Genomic DNA, 21,557 nt, shown 5'->3' on the forward strand with positions numbered 1-21,557 from the left:
TTAAATATTCAACCAACCACAACAATCACTACAGTTTATATTCATTAGCCTTTCATTTTTAATAAAGCAAAAATTACAGTGACAGTAAGACCTAAAAACTGTAAAACAGGGGCACAGGTAGTGCAGGGGTCTAAAACAGTAGCCCACCACTGCAGAGCTCTTCAGTTTGAATATTAGTGCTGCTATGGGCTATTAGAGTGATCACTTAAAAGACACAATTGTTTGACATTTCCTCACTGTCACTGCCAAAATTTGAAAAAAGGAACTCCTCATAAGGTAGACATGGCAGAAATTTTCATTCTTTCATTGTCTGTTTTTTGATTTATCCTCTTTGTGGTCGCTGTGGGTACGATTTACTGGGCGAAAATTGGGAAACACCCTGGACAAGTCGCCAGTCCATCACATTACCCACACGGACACACCCAGACACACACCCAAACCAACACATTAAGCTTAATTCACTGAGACAAAACAAGCGATAAAGCAATAACTGAGATTTGGTAGAGAATGTGTTGAATGTGTTGTGTACATATCATCAGTATTTGCAAATTTGCACATGACACTACTGCACTAATCACACTAGCACAACAATAATGTATATATTGTATATTATCTGCTATACTTATATACTGTACTCTATTTATTGTCATTCATTTAGCCACTGTAGTTAATTCATTTAGCCACTGTAGTCACCTTTCATAACTTTGTACTTATATACTAGTCTATACACTGGACAATCATTATCTGTTTACTGTTCTTAATATATGTATGTCTCTTCATTTTTACTTATCTAGTCACTACTGCACTGTATTATTAACTGTATTATATGTAAATAATCTCTATCTTGCACTTCTGGTTAGATGCTACTGCATTTTGTTGGCTCTGTACTTGTACTCTGCACAATGACAATAAAGTTGAATCTAATATAATCTAATCTAATAAAGAGTTATGCAACTCCAATCAGCAAAACTACAGTCATTGCCATTCCTTCTCACAATCCTTGTGTTTTAGGTGTAACAGTTTGGGGTGGTTGTCTTATTTTTCATCTCCAAACATTCTCTATTGGGCACAAATCAGGACTGCAGGCAGGTCAGTACAGTACTCACACCCTCTACTTCCACAGCCATGCCTTTGTAATGCCTGCATCATGTACAGTAGTTTTGCACTGTCTTGCTGAAAAATGCTTGGACGTCCCTGGTCTTGAAGGCAGCATGTCTAACTTTAAAAACGTAATGTACTTTACTGTACTAATTCTGATATTCTGATCTGGAGTTGTATATTAATTCCACTGTGTATCAACACAACAGTGAAGCATTGTGACAGGAATACTGAAGACTGGGGGAGTTTTGCCTACTCTGGAGATGGGCACTTTATTACCACTTCAGAGACATGCTATACCCTCTAGAGTGAATCTTGCAGCAGGATAATGACCAAAGACACACCTTAAAGCTTTGCAGTGATTACTTAAAGACCAAACAAGATCAAGGAGTGCTGACCGTCATGAAAAGCCCATTGAGCATTTACAGGGGTAATTTAAGACTAGGCCAAGCATTAAATAACATAAGATGATGCTTTTAAAGTATAATAAAATCATGCTTGAATAATGAATGCATGTTGGCATTGCAGCAAAAGGGGGACATACGTAAATACGTCTTTAAAAATGACATGAATGTCAGAAGATTGAATTCCTTACTCAAATTTACAAAGTTGAATCAGTTTATCTGGACACAAAGTTTGTTCTGTCCAAACCACCAGTTTAGACTGAAGGAGTCACTTGGATGAGTGATGAATCGTATCTCTACACTAAACTTTATGTCCAAATGAATTGATTCAACGTTGTGGATTTGTGTATCTGGATTATTAAGCATGCAAACCACTGCCAGTGGCGACAGGTTATTGGGCAACCAAGCCTCATGGATGCCTAGGACATGAAGGCTTTGGCATCTGATGCAGACCAACAGAAGGGCTACTGTGGCTCGAACTGCAGATCATATTTAGTAATGGAGGTGAATGTGTCAATACAGTACATCCAACCCTTCTGTGTACTGTCTACATATTCACAGACCAGTGCCCTTGCTAACTCCTGTGAACCACCTACAATATGCATGCAGGCATCAGAACTGGATGTTAAAGCAACAGGAAAAGGAAATCACGTGGACGCCGGGCACGTGTGAATCGTTCACCCATAGAAGAGATGGCATCTGGCTGCACCTTGTAACATACAGAGGTTAAATGACCTGCTGCCACTAGATGGGACAGGACTCCATCTGGACTTGTGGAGTGTAGGTCTTGGTGGGTCAAAACTGTTTTGACAGCATGTTACATGAGTGCTTTTATTGATGTATAGATAGATAGACAGCCAGACAGATAGATAGATACATTTGCAGTAATCACACTGGATAGAATAGTCACACAGTACCATAAAGCATAAATAAACCTTTTTATTTTGGCCTTTGACTATTTGTATTCCCTCCACAACAAATCACATTATGCTAGATTCTTGAACCACAGTTATAGCACGCCAGTCTTAATACTGTAGCGCCATCTGTTGGCCTGAGTTGGTATTACAGTAGGTTCATATGCTAAAGTCAGATTGCATACCTCATTTATTTACATTCAAGGCTTTTAGCAGACGCTTTCAGTCAAAGCGACTAGCAAATGTGACAGTATACAGTGCAAGGGTTCAGGGCCTCTATTATGGGCCCAACAGTGGCAAGCTGGCAGCATGGAGCCTGAACAAGCAACATTCTGACCATTAGTCCACACTAACTATTAAGCTATCACTACCCAACAGGGACTACAAAGATGACGTACGGTCTAACATTTCTAATAACACACCTGTTAAGTCAGTAAGAGCCATCAGCATATCAGCTTTATTAGTATATTTACAAAAATTAAACAAATTAAAAGTAAAATGTGCAACACTGATTACACAGAAATGTTATAAACCTAAACTTCGTCCTGTCGTTCATCAGAGTAAAAAGAAAAGTGCATAAGCTTCATTTTCACAATGGTGTAACAACACTACAATAAAGCTCAGTAATGTGAGAACGATTCCCAGTAAGGTTTTGCTGCTCCCTCTCTGGAGAGTCTGTCTGCCTCTTCATTGCCTGAATAGCCAGCATGGCCTGGGATATGCATCTGAAAGTAAAGAACACAGACTACAACGTTCATATGTATTAACACTGGTCATTGGTGGGGTTTTTTAATTAACTGTAACAGCAGCACTTCAGATTTGCACTTATCTTAACAGTTTGAGATGAAGAGGGAAGCAGGGCACACTGAACCACTCTTTTCCCTGTGATGGACTGTTGCTCTGTCCAGGCTGTGTGCTTTGAATACAGTTTTTCTGGGTGGTGTTTCATCCACCACAATCTTGACCAAAATAATGTGGTCAGTGGAAATAAATGGTAGTAATTAATGTATCAATTAAAGTTCTTTCAAATAAAAATCTGTGATTTAATAATTCTATAACAGTACAAAGGTTATTATTAAAAAACAATTTTCAATGTTTTTACTAATCTGCTTTTGCAAACAATCAAATTCACTAAAAAGTGGGGCTTTGTTTGGGATCTGAATCTTTTGGACACTGAGGACACTAATTGCAGTTCTCCCAGTGAAATTTTCCTCTATTCCATTTGATACAAGTCTTCTAACAGTTAGTCTAAATAGAAAGACTAACTGCTCAACAGTAGTCCTTGGTTGCCATTGTGGGATGCAGCATGAAGCATGAATCAGACATTTTCAATAGGAATCAGGACTTTTAAAAAATTATATTTAAAAAAAATATTTACACCAGTCACTTTTTAAGTTTCGGATTTTAAATGTACATTTACTGACCATTTTATGAACTACATTCGTCATATACACTGATCAGCCATAACATTAAAACCACCTCCTTCTTTCCACACTCACTGTCCATTTTATCAGCTCCACTTACCATATAGAAGCACTTTGTAGTTCTACAAACACAGCTGCGCTGCTGGAATTTTTAAATACCGTGTCCACTTACTGTCCACTCTATCAGACACTCCTACCTAGTTGGTCCACCTTGTAGATGTAAAGTCAGAGACGATCGCTCATCTATTGCTGCTTTTTGAGGCACTACAAAGTGCTTCTATATGGTAAGTGGAGCTGATTAAATGGACAGTGAGTGTAGAAAGAAGGAGGTGGTTTTAATGTTATGGCTGAACGATGTAGGTGCACCATTGGGGGTATATTATTACTAACAGTAGTTCATCTAATACAGAGTACACTTGGCACCGCCTACCCCACAGACCCAGCAATAACGATCATCTAAACGGTAAGGACCACCATAATAATACCCCCACCAACTTAATCGGAGTGACAAACCATTTCCAGCACTGTAATGACCCATGGTAATGACGAGGTAGTATGTGTCTAGTGCAGTGATTTAAAACCAGGAATTTTTTTAACTCGTCCTATAAAATAGCACGCTGGGTGGAAAAGGTTAGCCAAAATTAAATATAATCAGTGTTCCAGTGAGGGTCGCTTCCCGTTATCCAATAGAATGGACAGTTATGGCAAAGTGTGTACTGTCAGCAGAAAAGATCTCTGTTGGTTGTAGCTCATTAAATGAACACACAAGCAACAGTAATCCATTTTATTTAAAAGCTTCCAAAAATAATGTTACCATGAATTTAAGGGATTGAACAAGATATATCTTAGCAATTAAACCAATGTTAGAATATAGTTACAATATAACAGTAAATAAATGACTCAGATGAAGTGTTTGATAAAAGATGACCATTACACCACAGTGCTGTTCAATTAAAACAAATTAAAGAGATAATGACGTATTTTAACAGTGTCAACAAACTTACCCATATGACCTCACATTCTTCATTCAGTTCATCAAGCCTTTGGAAGTCTTCTTTATTAACCACCTCTCCACCTGTTTTGAGCCTCCAGCCATTGATCTTCCAATTTTTTACCCAGCTTGTGATACCTTTATTGTTTAAAAAAACACAACACACATAGATCCTTAGAACTCTGTTATATCCTGTTATCACAAATCAACAAAACAGAATTGCTTTATATTATTTTTTGTGAGAAAATGCATAGCAAGAGAGTAAGATTTTATTCATACAGTTTGTTTTTGTTTATTAGGATTTTAACGTCATGTTTTACACTTTGGTTACATTCATGACAGGAACGGTAGTTACTCATTACACAAGATTCTTCAGTTCACAAGGTTATATCAAACACAGTCATGGACAATTTAGTATCTCTAATTCACCTCACTTGAACAACGGAGCTCCTGGAGAGAACCCACGCAGACACGGGGAGAACATGCAAACTCCACACAGAAAGGACCCGGATCGCCCCATCTGGGGATTGAACACAGGACCTTCTTGCTGTGAGGTGACAGTGCTACTCTGTGAGCCACCGTGCCATCCTATTCATACAGCACTCCAGACAAATTTAAAATTGATTAAAAAAAATTGGCATCCTTAACTATCATTACTTTGTAAATATATTAAATAACTTTATTTAATAATATATTAAATAAATACTATGTTATAAAACACACTCAACCACACAGTCACAATAAAACTACTTAAATTTAATATGAAAACTCAAGCATACCGTTAATGGTGAATTTGCTGTCTGTGTAGAGGACAAGCTTTTTGATATTTTGATCTCTTGACTGCTCCAGTGCCTTACAGGCTGCCTGAATCAGAAAAGCAAATTGTTTAAAATAATACTTTAATACTTTATATTTTAATAAAAGTCATTTGGTTTACAGTACCTGTAATTCAGCTCGTTGGTTTGTCTGTCTCCCTGACAACCTCTCTGCAACATTTCTGTAGACAGAAGAACCAAATCACAGCAAATCCGAACTGTTCTTCAACGGTCAGGACTCTTCCAGGACCACCACAGAGCAGGTATTATTCAGGTGGTGGATCATTCTCAGCACTGCAGTGACACTGACATGGTGGTGGTGTGTTAGTGTGTGTTGTGCTGGTATGAGTGGATCAGACACAGCAGCGCTGATGACGTTTTTAAACACCTCACTGTCACTGCTGGACTGAGAATAGTCCACCAACCAAAATATCCAGCCAACAGTGCCCCGTGGGCAGCGTCCTGTGACCACTGATGAAGGTCTAGAAGATGACCAACTCAAACAGCAGCAATAGATGAGCGAACGTCTCTGACTTTACGTTTACAGGGTGGACCAACTAGGTCTGAGTGTCTAATAGAGTGGACAGTGAGTGGACACGGTATTTAAAAACTCCAGCAGTGCTGCTGTGTCTGATCTACTCATACCAGCACAACACACACTAACACACCACCACCATGTCAGTGTCACTGCAGTGCTGAGAATGATCCACCACCTAAATAATACCTGCTCTGTAGTGGTCCTGTGGGGGTCCTGACCAATGAACAACAGAGTGAAAGCAGGCTAAAAAAAGTATGTAGAGAAACAGATGGACTACAGTCAGTAATTGTAGAACTACAAAGTGCTTCTATATGGTAAGTGGAGCTGATAAAATGGACAGTGACTGTAGAAACAAGGAGGTGGTTTCAATGTAATATATATTTAGTAAATCTAAAACAATAAAATATATGCCAACAAAACCAAATACAGAGCACATAATTACTGATGGTCACTTATAGTATCTGTGATTAGGAGTTACTCTAATTATTTAAGCTGTTGATTAAAACAGGTATTTGTTACTTTGGTGAACAACACTATAATCTCAATGTGACAGGACTTTCCTCACTACTCACAGAGGGTGATTAGGACCCCAGTACACTCCAATCCCTGCACGAGCTCCAGTTTTCCCATTTCTGGAACAGCAGCCATCTGTATACACCACCACCGCATCACCTGCAGTGAAAGCAGCAAACAGACAACTAGAAGCATTAATGTAGAGCTTTTGGGCTTAAAAAAGTTTATGGGTTTTAAGAGATGCAGCTGATAAATGAGATGTTCAAGTTAATTACCCATGTAAGTGAATCCATCACTACCCACTGAAGCAGAGGGTTTTTGGTGTGACAGTTCTGTAGCTAGTTTGACTCGTTTAACATGTTCTCCTTCACTGGGATCCTCATCAATGGGTCTTTTACTACCAGTGGGTACATTTACAGGAAGTGGTGGGGCAATACAAGCTAGGAAAACAACACACATTTGAAGAATAGGATCCTACAAAAGTAGGGGTGTAGTAGTATGAACATTTATCGTCATAGAAGTAAACAGATTATTTAGATATTTTAGGCACCACACCGAGTTTTAAGTACTAAATTCAAATAGAATTTTTGGCATTACACAATTTTTTAGTAATGCTACAGGAACAATACAACGGTTATTGTTACCTTCTGTCTCGTTACGCACAAAGGCCCAAGCTTCCTCTTCAGAGGCGAACTTTTTATAACGTGCACCAGCAAATTTATCCACTTGAAATTTGCATTCATCCCTTTAACAAAGAACAGAAGGACATAAACATACAAAAATAGCTCAACACAAAATAAATATATAGACATGTACACATGTTTTGTCATTTTGTACTACAGCTGAGCTGTTCCTGTTACAAAAGGAACAATTTAGCATTGTGGAACCAGCATTATGAAATGCCATTTGTGAAAAAAATTTAAGTAGAAACTACAAGATGCAAACTCTTCTAGCTATAGGCAGGAGGTCCATATTGACAGAAGGATTGACAGAAAAAAGCTTCTGCTACAGTTTACTAGACAGTACTAGCACTTCTGTGTTCTACAGTCAGGTGAGGCCAAAATAAAGATTTTAGGTACCAAACACCAGAGGTGAGTTTGGTACAGACTTAAACCCAAAGATAACCATGCAGAAAGTGTCTCATCCTCACTGTAAAGCATGATGGAGGTCAGTGATGATGTGGAGCTGTTTGAAGGCTGTGGGCAACTTTAAAATATGGTGCCATGGCCACCATGAAGCAATAGCACATTAAAGAGCCTCAGCCATAAAGCTTAAAGCACAAGCTACCCCTGATCACAAACCCACAAATAAGCTGTGGGATAAAAGAGAAACATAAATAGAGTCCACAAGCACAGACCTGGAAATCTGGAGCAATGATGTATGTAGAAGTGCATGTGTTCACTGGTCCCATCACACATTGTAACTTAAGTGAAGACTCTAAGACTCTAAAAGAAATGTCACTCTAACAAAAGGAGGCTGCATGAATAACTAAATAAAGGAGTGTCAAGAATGGTGGCACTTTTTTCATGATAAGAATAGTTTTTTTTATGTTTACTGCACTTTTAACAAAGGGTAACTTTTAGCCAGTAGTTGTGGAGGGGGCTAAACAATGGGTGTGGCTAAATCACCTAAACTAATACATAATCTAACAATTGGGCAAGATTGAGAGTGTCATACAGTGTATTCCAAGTAATTAGATCTGACAACTAGGAGGTGCACATGGTAGCTCAGCAGTTAAAGTTTTGGACTTGTAATCAAAAGGTTGCCAGTTCTAGTCCTCACACTGACAAGCCACCCTTTACCTGCACTGACTCTACATCTCATACTACACTATAGTATAGAATTTAGAGTTTTCTTATATAGTTGTATTTGTCGTACTGCTTGTTTATTTTTTTTGTACTGAGTGCCTTGCTATCCCTTGCTGTTGTAATACTGAATTTCCCCACAGTGGGACAAATAGATAGATGGATGGATGGATGGATGGACAGACAGACTTTATTGTCATTGTAGTTATACAACGAGACTTTGTTTGGTAGCTCTCAGTGAGAGCAGCAGCAGTAGTAAAATAAATATAGGATAAAATATTAAAATATATTAAAAAGGTACAAAAATAAGATATAAATAACTCGGTGCAGCACAAAATGAGCTAAAATTACAAGAAATATAAGAAATTAGTATTTACATTGAGACAGGTAGTAATTATTATCACTATTAATATTATTGCACAATAGTGTATTTAGTACAGAAGTTAAAGTGTAATCTGTGCTTTAAATATCAGCTTGAAAAAAAATTATAAAACAATTATATTTTATTTTTTATTTAGAAATGAATATAATAAAAAATAAAAAATAAAGGACTTTTTTTATTATTCTATTTTATTTTATTGCAACACTCGAATTTCCCTTATGGGATAAATAAAGGAATCTTATCTTATCACCAGGTTGCCACTGCTGGACCCCTGAGCAAGGCCCTTAATCCTCAGTTGCTCAAACTGTGTTCAGACCTAATTGTAAGAGGCTTTGGATAAAAGCGTCTGCTAAATACAGCAAATATAAAATAATGTATAGAAAGTAAGTGAACCCTGAGGTGATGTTTTCAAGTTAATGAAACTGGTAGTCACGTGACAGTGTAGCATACTCTATGGCTATGCACTAATACGGGTGCGTTATACACTATATATCAATTTTGCATGTACAAACTGTAGTATTTACATGTTACCAGGCATGTCTTTGTAAAGAGGGCTGTAAGTTTGGTATGCTCACCATGTCTGGAACACACCGGGCTTGTGTCCTTTCCTCACAGCGTAAAAGAAGTTTCCTTTCTTGCCCATTTCTTCAGCGGTTACACACAATGCCCTGCGTACAAAACTGCAAACATAGCGCGTTCTAAACATCACCTCCATTTAATTCTTACTAACATTCACCATCACTAACTGATAACATGTTCACTGTGATGGTTCAGGAACCGTGTTTAAACGTGCGCAGACACGGTGCGTGCTCAACAGCAGTGGGAAAACAAATACACGCTAACAGGCTAATAACGGACAAACCTGTGCTGAATGATAACAAACCGAGCTCTGGTCACATACCCGGCTAAGTAAAAACATAAATACCTGACAATATATAAAAGAGAAAGGGCTTCAACTTCCACATGTAACATAACTAGCGTACACACTTACACACGGTTCTTTCTCTTGAGCCTGTAATGTGGTGTAGAACAGTGTATAAAACGTTACTGCCACCTGGAGTGTGAAAATAATGACTTTTATTTTTTTATTTTTTTATTTAATTAAGTTTTCATTTGAAACGTTTTACCAGATATACGTATATCTCGCTTGTGAAAAGTACAGATGCCAAAGTACCCAGGTGCCCAGGAAGACACATTTAACATTTACATTACATTTACATTTACATTTTTGGCATTTAGCAGACGCTTTTGTCCAAAGCGACTTACAGTATACAGTCTAAGCAACTGAGGGTTAAGGGCCTTGCTCAAGGACTCAACAGTGGCAGTAGTGGGGCTTAAACCAGCAACTTTCTGTTTACTAGTCCAGTACCTTAACCTCTAGGCTACATTGAAAAATCGAACATAGCATGAGCCAAGAACATAGAATGCTAAATTTGCAACAACAACAACAACAACAAAAACCCCGTATTTGTTAAAACAGAAATTATGGCTACTTTAAAATACATTCCTTGTGTATGATTAAATATATTACATTACTGTACATTTACATTTAACTCTCTACTGCACTGTGTTGCCATATGGCAACATACCATTTCTTTGCAACTTTCTGATATTTAAAAATACAGTAGACCCTTGACTTAAGTCAAAATGTTCGTTAGTTAAACCTATTTTTCCGTAAGAAATAATGTAAATAGAATTAATCCGTGCTAGACCTCCTAAACCACCCCCTTACCTAACCTTTCTAATGTCTTAAATGCTCTTTTTTGTTATAAATACAAGTATATTTCCCTTAATCTTAAATTATAGAATAGACATTATTGTAATAAACAATAATAAACAATACACAGTAGCACTGTACTGTACATAAAACACAACCACATCACAGTACAGTGTGCTGTACCATACACCATAATAAATGTCCTTCTTTTTTATATAAAATGTATCTACCAGAAACAACACTCTCATATTTCTCTATTATTTCCTTTTTTATTTCAATTGTATTTTGTAGGTGTAATTGCACGAAAGAAAAAATACTTTACTGAGTGGAATTCTTTCTCTCTCACTCACTGTCCCCTCTGTCTGATACACAGTGACAGCTACTGGCAGGAGTAATTATACAACAACAAATGTAATATATATGGAGAGAGAGAGAGACGGTCGGAGTGAACGTGTTCGTGACTTCACGTGTTTCCCGAATTTTGGTTCGTAATCCGAAATTTGTTCGTACGTTAAGTTGAAAAAGATCGCTCGTAACCCGAAATGTTTGTATGGTAAACCGTTCGTAACTCAAGGGTCTACTGTAAACTTAAATACCTAAATTGCCCTTACATGGAAGGTGGGGCATTGTTTAACCAGTTATGTACTTGGATGGCATCACTTGACATCTATACACCTAAAACTTTCCCACACTTCTGATGAGTTTGAGTCACCTGCAGAATGGCTCCTCAAACTGCAAAGATTTCTACCAATTTTGCATATATTTGCAGCATTTCAAAATAATCTGTGGTATCTGTTTTTATCATGCAAATGTAGTTTATATAAAATTATTGTATTTTTATTCAATAAATTAGGTATGCTGCCAAACAGCAACATTGCGCAACAATGGAGTGGAGTCAGTGTATTCTCTAGTTACTGACACCTGAATATTTTTAAACTAATTACACAAGAGACCTATATATAAATGGAATGATTACACTTGTGTTTTAGAGAATTATACATTTCTTCTTTTGTTTAGAACATGAACCCATCAATGTTTTATGGCAAGGCTAAGAAGAGGGCTGGAAATAGGGCTGGAAATAGGGCACAGGTGGATATTTAGCTTGCTTGACTTCAAGATTAGCATGGCAAACTGTCTAAGAGGTCCAGCAACGAAAAGGGAGACCGTTTTAAAGTGTTAAATTCTGTCTTAAGTAAAAGTGTCACAGGTGACAGGCTGCGCCTGTTCCACAAAGCAGCATGCTTCTGGACTGTACCAACCACTAGCCAGAGATGGTCGCATCAAGAGGGAGGCGCAAAGATCCTGGCTGCCAAGGCATCATCAGGGTGAAATGCTCTAAGTGTAAAGTGTACCTCTGCCTTACCAAGGAGGAAAAACTGTTTCAAGAGCTTTCACACTGAGTGACATATTCAAGAGTTTTATTGTCATGTGCACAGAAGAACCAGCAGTTACACTGTACAATGAAATTCTTACTTTGTTCGTCCTCCAAACGTCAATATAAGTATTATACATAAAACAAAAATGAAACAGAATAAAAACTTAGTATAAAAACTTTTTTTTTAAAATATGAACTTAAACTATAAAAACTTTACAATGAGTAAAAATAGAAATAAAAATAAACTAAGGTAGTAAAAAAAGGCACATAGCAGCAGTCGTTTAAGGTGCAGAAAAATTGTGCAGTGTTTAAGAATATAGCAGCGTTTTAAGTTATTTTAAGTAATTTTTAAGTTGTTTTAAGGTGCAATATGATGCTGGAGTGCCTTCCTGTCCTCTGCAGTGCAGTTTCCATACCAGACTGTGATGGAGGACACTTTCGACTGTGCACCTGTAAAAGTTGCTGAGAATTTTGGTTGACGTGCCAAATTTCCTTAGTCTTCTTAGAAAGTACAGTCTCTGTTGAGACTTCTTGATGATATGGCGTGTGTTGCAGGACCAGGTGAGATCCTCACTGATGTGCACACCCAGGAATTTGAAGGTTTTCACCTTCTCCACCACTGTAACAAACGTAACAAATGTAACAAACGATGGAATTGAACCAGATGTGGATCAGGTATATAAATGGGCCAGTGATAGCTTGGTGGTTAAGGTACTGGACTAGTAAGCAGAAGGTTGCCAGTTCAAGCCCCGCCACCACCAAGTTGCCACTGTTGGGTCCCTGAGCAAGGCCCTTAACCCTCAATTACTCATGTGTAAGTCGCTTTCGATAAAAGCGTCTGCTAAATGCTGAAAATGTAAATAAATGTGTGAAACATCGCCCCCTGTCGGCTGAATTATAAACCATCTCGCAGCTCTCATTTCCCATGATCCTCGCGCAGACGCGCTTTTACCGGCCTCTCGCGAGACTTCGCTCTCTTTCCAGGCCGTCGTTGACTGAGGTGGGTTAGTTCAATTCTATGTCCTCAGTTGAAAGAGTCTTAAAATGTCAGAAATAAACAGTTTATGGCTGCATTATGTGGTTATACTGAATAAATAAGCAAAGATGCTTTAGATTAGATAGATTGTGGTGTCCGATGGCTACTTGAAGAAACAGTATTTTAGATGAGTATAATGGCTAGCCGATGTGAGGTAATGGACATGGAGATGCTGCATATGGACGCTTGGCCTAGTTGACATGTAACATAGTGTGTGTATGGGTATTAATATATACTACAATTTATTTAATCATAATTTGCTATAAAGACTTTAAAAAAGGTTCAGACTGCTTATGTTCTCTTAGTAGTGAAGACCGAGCAACGTTAGCTAATGTTGCTAATGAAGCCACGCCATGATGATGCTAACTGTGTCATGTGGCTTTCTCTTCATATAAAGGATGTCGGTGTTACACTTAATTACTGTTTAAATCCGTTTATGTCAGTACGTATATATAAACACTGGTGATTTACTAGCACATCTTTGGTTGTGGATGTGTGGAGTGAGTTAGCCATCTAGAGTAGCAACTAACTACAGTTTAAACCTGTCAGGTACTAGTACTAGTACTGCATGTGTTCTGTTAAACTGTACTGTTAAATAATGTTGAGTATTAATGTGTTCCAGACATAGGCCATGTTCAGCAGCAGCGCGAAAATCGTGAAGCCGAACGGCGTAAAGCCAGATGAGTTCGAATCTGGCATTTCCCAGGTAAGAACAGTCTTTGATTTACTAATACGTCTTATAACATAAACTACATTAGACATGAATACAGCTTCTGAGCTGTACAGTGCATAGACTAGTACCTGTCTTATACCTCGTGTACATTTTAATCATAAAAATCTGAATTGAGCAGCTATTAATCCATGTGGAGTCCCAGACATGTCTTACCTGTTGTAGAATCTATAATAAGACTGAATGGGGGTGGCTCAGTGGATAGCAGAAGGTCCTGGGTTCAGTTCCCAGGTGTAGGGTGTCTGGGTCATTTCTGTGGAGTTTGCATGTTCTCCCCGTGTCTGTGTGGGTTTTGTCTGGGACCTCAGTGAATTGGAGATACACGATTGTCCATGACGGTTAGACATTAAATTTGAACTGATGAATCTTGTGTAACGAGTAACTACCTGTTCTGTCATAAATGTAAATAAAGTGTGTAAAACATGACCTTATATCCTAATAAAATAAGAAAGGCTGTCTCAAATACCATAACTAGCAATGTCTGGTATTGTTTACTGGTCTGGAGACTGTTCCACTATGCAAATACATTTGAGTTCATACCACCGGATATTTAAATCAATTAAGCTGTATACATTTCTCACTAAATAGAGATTCTGATCTCTGGTCTCTAAACAGAATTGATTTCTGCACTTGCTGGCCACAACTAATAATGCATTTATTTTGCATGATGTTGGAAACACTCCTTTTAGATATAGGTCTCTAGTGTCTTGCGCATTTTAATCAGCTTCTCCTTCTTGCTGCAGATCTCTTATTCATCTGCATCTCAAAGATGCTCTATTGAGTTAAGGTCTGGTAAATTAGAAGGTAATTAAAGTATACTGAATTCATGCTTGTGGGACATGTTTTAGATTACGTGTGTTTTGTAACACCGTATCAGGTGGACGATAGCCAGTTTAAGATGAAAGTTAAAGGCTGCACCTTGTCAGCAACAATGCTTGGACAGACTGGGCCATTCCAACGATGCTGAATTGGTTTTAGGATGCTCAATGTGTGCTAAGAAAACATTTCTTGCACCATTATATTGTCATGTATATGAAGTAGTAAAACAAATTGTCTATGCTGTTTACTTTCTATATGTATTTATGTCACACCAGAGCTTAGTTTTAGATTGGCAGTATTATTCTAATCTTCAGTCATCCAGTTTGGTGAGCCTGTGTCCACTATTGTTTCCTGTTCCTAACTGTCAGGAGTAGAAACCACAAAGTCACAATTCGGCAGTTTTAGTCCCATCTGTCTCAAGGTTTCGCATGTGGTGTGTGTTGATGGTTTTCCTGCTTATCAATGTAAAGGATTATCACCACAGCCTTACAGTCAGCTCTTATGGCACTTTCCTGTATAAACTGCAAATACTGAACTTGCATTTCAAACAGAAATTCATCTAAACCTTTTAAAATCGATCAATCATGAAACTGATTCTGCTTCAGGTGAAGAGTTTTATATCACTTTTCTGCAGTAATATCTGTATTGGTTAATTTTGAGATAAAATTGCATGTACTTTATTAGTTTACTGATGCATTTATATGGTTAGCCAATAAAGGCATAATAAAGACATGATGTGTTTATAGCCTTGAAGTATGCCATTGGATGTATTTGTTTACGTTTGGGAATGCAGTATGAAACTACAGCAAATATTTCAATTAATACATTAGAGAAAAAGACAAAAACTTGTTTAAGATGAACACAATGTAGGCTTGTCAGTTTCACCAGTGTTCATATTGAAGGAAAAAAGAACCCAACGTGGGCACCCTGTGAGTTGGCTCTCATATGGCTCTGTCCGTGTGGCGTATGGGAGCGTAGCACTCCGGTGCCATGACGTACAGTCCCGTTCCACGACGTTGGAGAGCAAGCGCGTCCCCGGCTCTTAGCTGGTGTGGACGGCGTCCTGTATATTCCTAGGTCTTCTCAGAGCCCTGCCGGGCCGTTACTGGGGAGGTAAACCATGCAGTGCACAGTTTATACTAGCGTTACCTGAATTTTGTCTCGCTATTGTTTACAAAATGTATTTTTATAAAGGGTTTGATAAATCAGGAAGTTGTAGACAAGGGGTGTAGATTTTTGTGAATAGGTAGTTTCTTGTTTGTACATGTGCTTATAATAAGATACAAACTCAACAGATTTTAACAAGACTGTAAAAAATTTTTTTTTTTTTTTTTTTTTTTATTCCTTTTACAGGCTCTTCTTGAGCTGGAGATGAACTCTGATCTGAAGGCTCAGCTGAGGGAGCTCAACATCACAGCTGCTAAGGTTAGAAGTGGCTTTGTATGCTAGTCACTAAATATTTATACCCTTTGTTGTATTAACTGAACCAGTCAATTTGCCACGAACACCCAACGTGGACACCCTGTGAGTTGGCTCTCATATGGCTCTGTCCGTGTGGCGTATGGGAGCGTAGCACTCTGGTGCCATGACGTACAGTCCCGTTCCACGACGTTGGAGAGCAAGCGCGTCCCCGGCTCTTAGCTGGTGTGGACGGCCTCCTGTATATTCCTAGGTCTTCTCAGAGCCCTGCCGGGCCGTTACTGGGGAGGTAAACCATGCAGTGCACAGCTTACCTTTCAGAACAGTCTTCCTGGCCTGGCTGTTGAATGATGGTAAGAAGTTAAAAAGCTTTGCATTTGTGCTTTTAGGAGATTGAGGTTGGTGGCAGCAGGAAAGCCATCATCATCTTCGTGCCTGTGCCGCAGCTGAAGGCCTTCCAGAAAATCCAGGTGCGGCTTGTGCGCGAGCTGGAGAAAAAATTCAGCGGCAAGCACGTGGTCTTCATCGCACAGGTAAGGGGAAACCTGTCCACCTGTTTTGTTATCAGTCATTGAACAATAAAGCTTGTACAACCTGAGTATAGTGCACAAAACTGACCATTAGTTGTAAATTACCTGGGCTGGTACGTGTAGCTCAACTCTAGTCAGCTGGACTTTCTGTTTATGAAAACTTTTCTGACTAAATCCACTAGCTTAACTGACCTTACATAACTTAAAGAGAAATTAAGCCAGTTGGTGAACAAAATCACTAAACACTCCCCCTGGATCCCCACATACGGCAAGAAAATCACGATTACTTGCCACCTACGGGTGGTGTACTCCTAGAAAGCTCTGGCCTGTTGGTTTTATATACACACTATTTTGCTTTGTCCCTTAGTTTTGATATGATGCATGAAACCCCAAACCTTAAGTGAGTATAAGAATTATTATAACCTGCGTTTTGTCATGACAAGCAACTGTCGGTATGCACATACCATATATTATGCATCTGTGCATAATGTTTCTCAGCTCTTATTCACTATTCAGAATAAGATTGTATACTCAATTTCTAGTGAATAACTGTTTGGATTGCAAAGTGAATAATAAAAAAAAAAACAGACTGTGTTCTCTGGCTCACTGATGGAAAAAAATGAGATCTACGCTTCAAATTATCTTTCTAGCAATATCTGGCTTTTTGGCTTAACTTCTTAAGGCCTCAGCATACTTCATGTGGAAACGACGTTCGCATGGCTTCGGCAACCGATGTGACGTAATCGCGGAGAAAACGAACAACCGCGGACGTCGCGCAGAGGCTTCGCTCGCCTTGTCGCGCACATGGAAGCTGGGCGAACTCCGCGGACGACGTCACGCCGCGACAACACCTGTGCTTGGTCGGTTAAAAAAAGAGGCGTGTCATGAAAACAAACACGGATTTTGAGGAGCGTCTCAACTGTGATCATCGGCTGCGTCCGAAATCGCTACTTTTATATGCAGTTATTAATTATTATTAAGCATTTATTAAACAGTACACGAAAAGTACCTGGATAATCGACTGCTTGGGCAGCATTTTTGTTTTTGCAAACACAGCGCACTTGCGTACTGATAGAGCTTACTTCTGTACCGGCCAAGCAGTGCACACTACCTCTATTTACTATGCGATTTTGGACACAGCCATCGTTTTTCGGTAGTCACTAAATTTAAATTACATTAATTTGTCTTTACATTATAAATGTCACCGCGTCACATGCAGCTGTGGAGCAGACGTGACGGGCAAAACGAAACCGCTAGAAGTATGCCAGCTTGTAAGCTCGCGAAGACGCGTTCGGCTTCGCGTGACGCTCGCGAACTTAGTTTTGCTGGAAGTATGCTGAGACCTTTAGGAGCTTACATGGGTACATATATAAAGACAGTTCTGGATTAAGAGTGTACAGGATGCACAGTGTAGGCTGGATTGTGTGTGTGAGCGAGCATACAGGTATATGCTGCTGCATAATGACCATGATGCATTCTGCGATTTGCATATGTGAACACCATACTATGTACAGCAGAGAAACTGTATCATCCACCTGATGCATCACTTTGTACTGTGTGAAAGACACATGATACACAAGATACATGTGCTGCTTTCACAACATTCTGTGCTATCAGGCTTTCAGAACTGTTATGGTGTATAATAAAGTACAGGGTGATGCATTAAGTGTCTGTACACGTGAGCCTGTTTTGATATATGGAGGGGAAAAGGATACTGCGCTGGTGTATTAATCTGTTCCTGTGTGGAGAATGTGCTCTACATATACAGCCATAAGTCGAAAGTTTCTTTTATTAAGAATGAAGATAAATACCAGCAAGCTGTGGTCAGTGGGCATGAATACTCTAATATAATACTGGCTTAGGGGGTCAGATGTGCTGTTGTGTGGTTTGTTGGTGCTGGTCACATAACTAAAACGTTGGTGGATATGTTAGCTAGTAAGCATGGATATATTATACCAGGCTCTATAATCTAATGCAAGTAGGTGCTTTACTTCAATTTTTTCTGAAGCGGAGGAGAGTAGTTTATGTATATGTCTAGTCAACCAATGTGGACACCCTGTGAGTTGGCTCTCATATGGCTCTGTCCATGTGGCGTATGGGAGCGTAGCACTCCGGTGCCATGACGTACAGTCCCGTTCCACGACGTTGGAGAGCAAGTGCGTCCCCGGCTCTTAGCTGGTGTGGACGGCGTCCTGTATATTCCTAGGTCTTCTCGGAGCCCTGCTGGGCCGTTACTGGGGAGGTAAACCATGCAGTGCACAATCTTCAAACTCTTGATAACATAAAGGGATTCAAGTTGCAAGGTTTTAACTTTTGTTGAATTTTGTTTGCAGAGGAGAATCCTGCCCAAGCCCACAAGGAAAAGCCGCACAAAGAACAAGCAGAAGCGTCCCAGGAGGTGAGCTAATGTACTTACTGTCTTGGTATTGATTTACTTGAATTTCGACTGCTTAATGAGAGATTTTCTTAGCAAATAAAAAACCAACGTGGGCACCCTGTGAGTTGGCTCTCATATGGCTCTGTCCGTGTGGCGTATGGGAGCGTAGCACTCCGGTGCCATGATGTACAGTCCCGTTCCACGACGTTGGAGAGCAAGTGCGTCCCCGGCTCTTAGCTGGTGTGGACGGCGTCCTGTATATTCCTAGGTCTTCTCAGAGCCCTGCTGGGCCGTTACTGGGGAGGTAAACCATGCAGTGCACAAACTATAGACACCACTCATCCCCCACAATGTAGGATGAAGTTGGTCAGGTAGTCAGTCAGCATAACCAATAAGCAATTGCATATATAGAGAAGATGCTGATAAAGTTCAGTCTGTTGTAAATGTCATTTTAATGCCCATTTGTTTTGATCTCCAGCCGAACACTTACCGCAGTGCACGATGCCATCCTTGAAGACCTGGTCTACCCCAGTGAGATTGTTGGTAAGAGGATTCGCGTGAAACTGGACAGTAGCCGCCTCATCAAGGTCCACCTCGACAAGGCTCAGCAGAACAACGTCGAACACAAAGTAAGTTCTGCTTTATTTTAGAAATCTACCAACGTGGACACCCTGTGAGTTGGCTCTCATATGGCTCTGTCTGTGTGGCGTATGGGAGCGTAGCACTCCGGTGCCATGACGTACAGTCCCGTTCCATGCCGTTGGAGAGCAAGCGCGTCCCCCGGCTCTTAGCTGGTGTGGACGGCGTCCTGTATATTCCTAGGTCTTCTCGGAGCCCTGCTGGGCCGTTACTGGGGAGGTAAACCATGCAGTGCACAATATTTAGTCTGAATCACGTAATGTCGCTAAAGGTTTACATGTCTGCGTGCATACTCGTCTATCAAGGACAAATGGCAAAACGACTGGAACACACACCAGAATAATAAACTGTACGAAGCTAATCCCACTATTGGGGGGGAAAATGAAGACCTACCTCGAAAACCGTTGGGACCAGACAGTGTACACAAGATGCAGTATTGGACACACTAGATTAACACACGTACCTGATAAAAGGCAAAACTGTCCCATATTGCGCAACATGCCAAACACAGATTACAATAAAACATTTAATGCTGGAATGTATCATCTATAACCATGAAAGACAACAGATCTTATCAGCAAAAACCATAAAAGAACTCTTGACCAAGACAAAAGCAACAACACTCCTAAAATTCCTGTCATTAACAAAACTGAAGCAACACATGTAAATGAACATACATAGACAACAGACATAACTTCTCTAAGTCAAACGAAATAAGTAAATAAAAGACAGATCACAACCTTTCCTGCCATGAACATGGCCCAAAGGGCAAACATGGCATTAAAAACATTAAAAACTAACATGTCTGCGTGCAAAAAAAAAAAAAAGGTCCATGGGAACAATGATCAATCACTAAGTTAAAATCATTCTCTTGAAATGTGGAGTACCAGGTGTAGATTTGGTTTGAGAACATGTTTGTGAAGGAGTGAGTGCAAGTGCATCAGTTTTAAACTGGCTTGTTCAGCAAGTCTTGCACATTCACAGTACAGAAAATGGAGGTTTTAAATGTCAGTGGTCAGTAGGGCCTTTATACATACTGATGTTTATGTATAAACCATCCCTCCCTGGACTGATAAAGCAGTGGACATAGTTCTGTTTAGTGGTCAGGTGTTATGAACTGAAGGTTATACATGTTGGGTTTTTAACTGGAAGTAACTGCTACGCATTATAAAAATATTTTAATTACTTTCTCCTCAAAACGCATGTTTGTGTATTAGATGCAGAATAGTAATAGTGGCGTGTGCAAACCTTGTCATCCGCAGTGCGTGTAACATGTTAAAAATCCTAATAAAATAAATAATTAGCTGGCATAGGTTTTTAAGCATCTGTTTATATATTAAAGTGCAGTTAAGGTTGCCTGCAGTGTTTGTCCTCTAATGTAGTTTTATTTCTTTTGCAGGTCGAGACTTTCGCTGGTGTGTACAAGAAGCTCACAGGCAAAGATGTCGTGTTCGAGTTCCCAGAGTTCCAGATTTAAAGTGCAGATGGCAAAATAAATTTGTATAAATCATGTTCAGGTTCATGAGTTATTCTTTGTTCTGCTGTTGGTTTAGACAACACTTAACTGTGACTGAGGTCTAAATGATAACAATTAATGCATCTGTTTAGGCACCCCCTTCCATGTTTCTCTCAGTGTAGTCATCCTATTACCTAATTGTATTTTGCATAACTAACACTACCGGCACGCAGTAGGCCACCACTGCTTCTCACTTGCACGAGGCATGTATATACTAGCAGAGCTGTGCACCAAAATTCATTATTCTGTCTCAGCGAGCTGAGGCTATAATTTTAGCAGTTACGAGGAACTGCTGTCTCAATGAAACTTATCTCAAAACTCAATTTTATCCATCCATGTTTGGGTGTTTTAGCGACTTGCATCAGTTGCCGGTTATTCTCAATAAAAAATTACTAACAAGTAAGAAAGTTAAAATACAGTTTACATGTTATATAGAACTTTTTATACCACCTAACCAATTTATGACACGACTGTGTCCCGATTATTCTCATCACACATAATAATTACCAGTTCAT

General features: G+C 39.3%; 2 protein-coding genes and 5 non-coding genes across 12 annotated transcripts in view; 6 read left to right on the forward strand and 1 right to left on the reverse strand.

Moving 5' to 3' along the window:
• The window catches only part of rps7 (ribosomal protein S7), a 59,802-nt gene extending 38,766 nt beyond the window's left edge, over positions 1–21,036 (forward strand). Inside the window, exons 1-7 of one of the 2 annotated variants that reach the window (XM_063002309.1) lie at positions 12,958–12,976; positions 13,635–13,718; positions 15,915–15,986; positions 16,370–16,513; positions 18,844–18,908; positions 19,366–19,516; positions 20,926–21,036. In XM_063002309.1, coding sequence (XP_062858379.1) covers positions 13,644–13,718; positions 15,915–15,986; positions 16,370–16,513; positions 18,844–18,908; positions 19,366–19,516; positions 20,926–21,003 — 585 coding nt within the window. In that variant the 5' untranslated portion in view covers positions 12,958–12,976; positions 13,635–13,643 and the 3' untranslated portion in view covers positions 21,004–21,036. Of the gene's footprint in view, positions 1–12,957; positions 12,977–13,632; positions 13,719–15,914; positions 15,987–16,369; positions 16,514–18,843; positions 18,909–19,365; positions 19,517–20,925 lie in introns of those variants that run through there. The other variant, XM_063002310.1, reaches the window with a different exon arrangement.
• rnaseh1 (ribonuclease H1) lies at positions 2,427–9,938 on the reverse strand. 5 transcript variants are annotated; one of them, XM_063001401.1, is made up of 9 exons: positions 9,747–9,852; positions 9,460–9,564; positions 7,342–7,442; positions 6,973–7,137; positions 6,757–6,856; positions 5,774–5,828; positions 5,611–5,695; positions 4,845–4,969; positions 2,427–3,141 (listed from the first exon to the last, which is right to left on the reverse strand). In XM_063001401.1, exons 2-9 carry the CDS (start codon positions 9,525–9,527, stop codon positions 3,037–3,039), a joined length of 804 nt encoding a protein of 267 aa, XP_062857471.1. In that variant the 5' UTR covers positions 9,528–9,564; positions 9,747–9,852; the 3' UTR covers positions 2,427–3,036. The 5 variants fall into 5 exon arrangements, with proteins under 5 accessions (XP_062857471.1, XP_062857477.1, XP_062857476.1 ...); XM_063001406.1 differs by lacking the exons at positions 2,427–3,141; positions 9,747–9,852 and adding exons at positions 3,148–3,375; positions 9,876–9,938; XM_063001400.1 differs by lacking the exon at positions 2,427–3,141 and adding an exon at positions 3,148–3,375 and having other exon boundaries at positions 9,747–9,865.
• On the forward strand, positions 15,475–15,696 carry LOC134320961 (small nucleolar RNA SNORA73 family). Its single transcript, XR_010013769.1, has one exon. It is a non-coding gene; the product is annotated as a small nucleolar RNA SNORA73 family (small nucleolar RNA).
• On the forward strand, positions 16,070–16,291 carry LOC134320959 (small nucleolar RNA SNORA73 family). The gene has a single exon (XR_010013767.1). It is a non-coding gene; the product is annotated as a small nucleolar RNA SNORA73 family (small nucleolar RNA).
• On the forward strand, positions 18,553–18,774 carry LOC134320962 (small nucleolar RNA SNORA73 family). The gene has a single exon (XR_010013770.1). It is a non-coding gene; the product is annotated as a small nucleolar RNA SNORA73 family (small nucleolar RNA).
• Positions 18,992–19,213, forward strand: LOC134320960 (small nucleolar RNA SNORA73 family). Its single transcript, XR_010013768.1, has one exon. It is a non-coding gene; the product is annotated as a small nucleolar RNA SNORA73 family (small nucleolar RNA).
• LOC134320964 (small nucleolar RNA SNORA73 family) lies at positions 19,545–19,767 on the forward strand. Its single transcript, XR_010013771.1, has one exon. It is a non-coding gene; the product is annotated as a small nucleolar RNA SNORA73 family (small nucleolar RNA).
• Positions 21,037–21,557: the final 521 nt, after the last annotated feature.

The sequence above is a fragment of the Trichomycterus rosablanca genome, chromosome 9 (genome assembly GCF_030014385.1).
Source record: "Trichomycterus rosablanca isolate fTriRos1 chromosome 9, fTriRos1.hap1, whole genome shotgun sequence".
In the NCBI taxonomy this organism is placed as follows: domain Eukaryota; kingdom Metazoa; phylum Chordata; class Actinopteri; order Siluriformes; family Trichomycteridae; genus Trichomycterus; species Trichomycterus rosablanca.

Coding starts and splice junctions, on each gene's coding strand:
- rnaseh1 (XM_063001400.1), bottom strand. CDS start 9,856: ATGTTACATGTGGAAGTTGAAGCCCTTTCTCTTTTATATATTGTCAGG. Junction 5,829..6,756: donor TGGGGTCCTAATCACCCTCT/GTGAGTAGTGAG, acceptor TTCTGTCTACAG/AAATGTTGCAGAGAGGTTGT. Junction 3,376..4,844: donor AAGAATGTGAGGTCATATGG/GTAAGTTTGTTG, acceptor ATTTTGGTCAAG/ATTGTGGTGGATGAAACACC.